This window comes from Ceratina calcarata, unplaced genomic scaffold (assembly GCF_001652005.2).
Source record: "Ceratina calcarata isolate Rehan_Ccalc_2016 unplaced genomic scaffold, ASM165200v1 scaffold94.2, whole genome shotgun sequence".
Taxonomy (NCBI): Eukaryota; Metazoa; Arthropoda; class Insecta; order Hymenoptera; family Apidae; genus Ceratina; species Ceratina calcarata.
This window is the reverse complement of record NW_017180791.1, coordinates 1-4151: the sequence shown is the minus strand read 5'-3', so window position 1 is coordinate 4151 and position 4151 is coordinate 1. Positions and strand designations below refer to the sequence as shown.

At 33.2% G+C, this 4151-nt stretch overlaps 3 protein-coding genes across 3 annotated transcripts; all 3 read right to left on the bottom strand.

The window, feature by feature from the left end:
* Positions 1 to 49: 49 nt before the first annotated feature.
* LOC108631763 (peroxisomal multifunctional enzyme type 2-like) lies at positions 50 to 603 on the bottom strand. The gene is made up of 2 exons (XM_018035923.2): positions 328 to 603; positions 50 to 269 (listed from the first exon to the last, which is right to left on the bottom strand). The coding sequence occupies exons 1-2, from the start codon at positions 389 to 391 to the stop codon at positions 70 to 72; spliced, it is 264 nt and encodes an 87-aa protein (XP_017891412.2). The 5' UTR covers positions 392 to 603; the 3' UTR covers positions 50 to 69.
* Positions 604 to 972: 369 nt separating this feature from the next.
* On the bottom strand, positions 973 to 1894 carry LOC108631762 (protein lin-7 homolog C-like). The gene is made up of 4 exons (XM_026819138.1): positions 1883 to 1894; positions 1581 to 1811; positions 1269 to 1514; positions 973 to 1188 (listed from the first exon to the last, which is right to left on the bottom strand). Exons 1-4 carry the CDS (start codon positions 1892 to 1894, stop codon positions 1030 to 1032), a joined length of 648 nt encoding a protein of 215 aa, XP_026674939.1. The 3' UTR covers positions 973 to 1029.
* A 720-nt stretch (positions 1895 to 2614) lies between these two features.
* Positions 2615 to 3878, bottom strand: LOC108631761 (polyprenol reductase; the record flags this gene model as incomplete). Its single annotated transcript, XM_018035920.2, has 5 exons — positions 2615 to 2789; positions 2871 to 3166; positions 3238 to 3426; positions 3510 to 3658; positions 3745 to 3878. Coding segments are annotated over 5 exons (861 nt in total), but the record flags the coding sequence as incomplete, so codon positions are not given.
* Positions 3879 to 4151: the final 273 nt, after the last annotated feature.

Genomic DNA, 4151 nt, shown 5'->3' with positions numbered 1-4151 from the left:
GTTTTGCAAATACCGTTGATAAGAATCGTGATATGCAACTGGACGCGATTATGTGTAGTAATAAATATTTCATAAAACAAACTCATGTCGATTCAAATAGAATGCATAACACAGTAAATAAGAAATATTCTTACCATTCTTAATAATTTCATTAACAACTGTATCTGCCACTTTGCTGCTCCCATCACCGTGTCTACTTGCACCTAAATCGTTTACTACAACGCTGGCACCTCTCGAAGCAAATAGCAGGGCGTATGCACGGCCCAAACCTAAGATCAATCATTCAATTTCATATCGAAATACTGATCAGAGAAAATAAGTAATTACCTGCTCCAGCTCCCGTTACGATAACTACGCGACCGTCGAAACGTAATTGTTCCGGTGCTCTCATTGTGTCGAAACTAAAATTCCGTTCAAAGGGGACCACTAACTGAGATTCTCCGATGAACTCGGACCTTTATATAAATGCCTTTCTCGTACTGAGTCAACAAAATTAAATTAAGTTTAAAGTCCAACAGTTTTTAATTACCTATCACCTTCATGATGGCACTGGTTGACTTGATAAACCAGTGGTATAAGTCAGTGTGCAACTGTGTACGTGCGCATACAGATGCATATATTTTTCCTGCTACTTTTTATGCGCGAGTGATTTGATATTGTGATAGTATGTATCGCAGCCAGGTGCGTAGCTTGTACTATCTTCACTCGATTCGATTGCACTCGAAAAATATTTTAAAAATTGACTACTCATTTATTTTGTTATTACTTAAACTTTCTTTTTGTATTTTCCATGTTCAAGGCTCTAAATGAACGTACGCAAAGTAGGAGAAGAAAGAGAACAATTTTATTTCTTAAAACTATATAACATTCATACAATATGTTTAAAAGATAAAAGCAGGAGTAATTTCCATAATCGTAATTTGATTTGAATTCTTATAATATACAGACAATGAAAAGGACTACGATGATATCAATATGCATATGATTTGTTCATTGGAAGGGGACGATTAAATGTAACAACGTTCGATTTTATTGCATATGTTGACGCCTACGTGCTGCCCTTTGCTTGTCAAAGCGTAATTCCATTTCTTCTAAAACTCGCGGAGTGTAACGTACGACCAGCTTCACAGAATTCTGTGCTTGCTTCAGCAATTCTACTGCTTTCTCATGATTCTCGCCTTCCACGCACTGAAACACCAATAAATAATCATTGAGAAGTCGAGACGAGAGCTGGAAAAGATTTTGTGCTTAAGAAAATAGAATCTTACCACTCCGTTAACAGATAATAACTGATCACCCCGTTTCAAGCCACCGTGACGATCGGCAACCCCTCCAGGAATAATTCGTGAAATATAAATCGGTGAATTTTGTTCCTTGCCTCCCATTACGTTAAAACCAAGACCTTCCTCAGTTTTCGGTAGTTCCACCACTCGCGGATGTGCGTGGCCCTCACTAGCTGCAAAAGCTGCGACTGTTGCTTTTGCAGTAGCCGATGCACGAACATCCTGAGATCCCTGCAATTATTAATACTGACATAGATTTCATAATTTACAATATATGGGTATGTAAATATCTCGTACTTGAATGTCTACAGTCTCATATACATGTTCATACACTTCTCGTACAGCACTAAGGAAATCACTCTGCAAAACTTTCTGCAAAGCAGCTAATTTAGTTGCAGGTACTTCACCACCTAGAAAAATTAATTTAATCAATATTCGTATATATATGTATGAATTCCTATTATTAAATAAATTCTTGAAGTACAAAGTACAAGCACGTACATGAGCTATATAAAAAAATAAATTGAACTAATAGCATTATGAGGATCTACATAAAGAATAAAATTTTTACAAGAATATTTAAACACACTTAATTCTACCCTGTTGTGCATTGTTGTTAGAAAAATACATTNGGCATGACATGCTCTCTGAACATATACCAGTTATTGCAGGTCATCGCGCCAAAACTGATCGCAACGGGTATGTAGAATTTATCACTTGAATGTAATTATAATTTATTACTTGCATCTTAATTTATTCATGTTTTCTAATATGCTGTTACATAAGTACTAACAAGGCAGAATTTAAATAAGTAAATAATTATATTCAACTACATGTATTCCAATAAATACGTAACGCTCAAAATACTGAGTTCCTTAAATAGAGAATGACTATATAGAATGTTAATTATTGTTGTATACAATTATATACGAAAATTAGCTGTTGAAAGCGATAAATGTATTACGAAAGCACGAATTTCGCTTAGTGACAAAGCCAGGAAAAACGAATTAATGAAAAGTTTTACCACAGCTCAATCAATTTAATATTTTATTTGTTTATCGCGTCGCTCGGGAACAATAAAAATAGTGAAAAACTAAACGTTAAAACGAATAGCTGTGCTATTTACGTGTGAAAAAATATTGTTAAAGAGTGAAGGGGACGATACATGGAATGTTTGTTTAATGTAATTCTACCCAATAATGCGCGCGCTTGCCTAGGGCAAGCACGGGGCTCTTACACACATAGTATGAAATGTATAGTCTAAATATCTAATTGCGAATTATTTCGTTTTAAAAGTCGGGACTAAATTAAACAGATCATTGTGTATGAAATATTAATAATAATATTTATTCTTATTAGAATATCATATAAAAACATTTGATTATAAAAATAAAAGAATAAAATGGTATACACTTAAAAGATAAATGGAATAAGAATTTTTCGCGATTTTGGATAATTCTTGAATGTTTCTATGTACCACTGGTGAGTCAATACAGCCGTAGATATCTGAAATAAAATACAATGTATACAAGTATAAATTATTGATATAATTTACAGTTCTTATTTATAAATTGGTGACACGTGTACCTGGTTAGCTAGAACCCAAAGTGTAACGTAGTGATAGGAAGAACTTTGCCATAAAATCATAGAAAGTGTCATATACATCATTATCTCTGTAATCTGCAATGCACCTGATACATATTCAAAAAGACCACCATGTGGTATCTTATATATCTTATGATCTATTTCTCCATCCTTATTTTTTCGCAAATTACGAAGAATAATATTTGCTCGTAGCTGTGCATAGGAGGATGATATAAATATGAATGCACATATGAAATGAAAGTACGTAATTCTTTTCCAAGAAAAATTTCCTTCTGAACCTGCAAGTTAAATGTATAGGTCTCGAAGAATTCGATTATAATTAATCAAAAAAACACTTTCAGTCGAATACCTCTAACAAAACCCTCAGATTCACCCACAATACACATCAATGCTCCCACATAGTGAACATATCCCACCAGATAATGAGAAATATTCATTTTCCTGTCACTAAAAATGTTTATGTATTGTGTTTCATAGAATCTTTTCCAGCATTGCAAAGTCATAAGTACAGAAGCTACAAATGTACTTTCTGATGATACTAAAAATATGATTATGAAATGTTAATTATTAGTAACAAATAATGATTGTTAAGAGAAACACTGGCAACATATAAGCATTTACCTAATGGTTGTCTAGATGATCCCAAACACATATCTAATATCCATATAAAACATTCATGTACATTACCCTTCCACAAGTATTCATGAATAACTAAATATAACACAAAGCTTGAACCTGGTGCAGCGAAAATATAAAAATGTTGAAACCATCTAAAACGTCAAATAATCCTTCTTTATGCTATTCAGTTAATACATACAGTAGTTGATGACTACAAAGCACAGCATATTATTATTACCGTTTGGGTAATTCTACTTTGGCAACAATTGGTTGATAAATATTGCTAGAAAACTTGCCATAACGATAAGTTTTACTTATTAGAGTGGGTAAATAAGGCTCCAAATAATAGAGTGATAAGTTTATTATATCACAAAATTGTGATTATGTTCCACAACTAATCTGAGATAACCAAAGCACTTATGTGTATGTATAAGATTGAATCATATAAAGATTCCTACGTTAATAGTCCATTAATTTATCAAGGAAAAATTTTACCTCCACAAATTACACCAAGGTATAAAAGTTACAAGAATGGTATAAAGAATAACGGGACTGCTTGACAAGTAATGGTGAAGAAGTATTAACCCTCCGCGGACGTATTAAATTTGGACACGGGTATCGTACTGGTCGGAATTAATTTTCTTC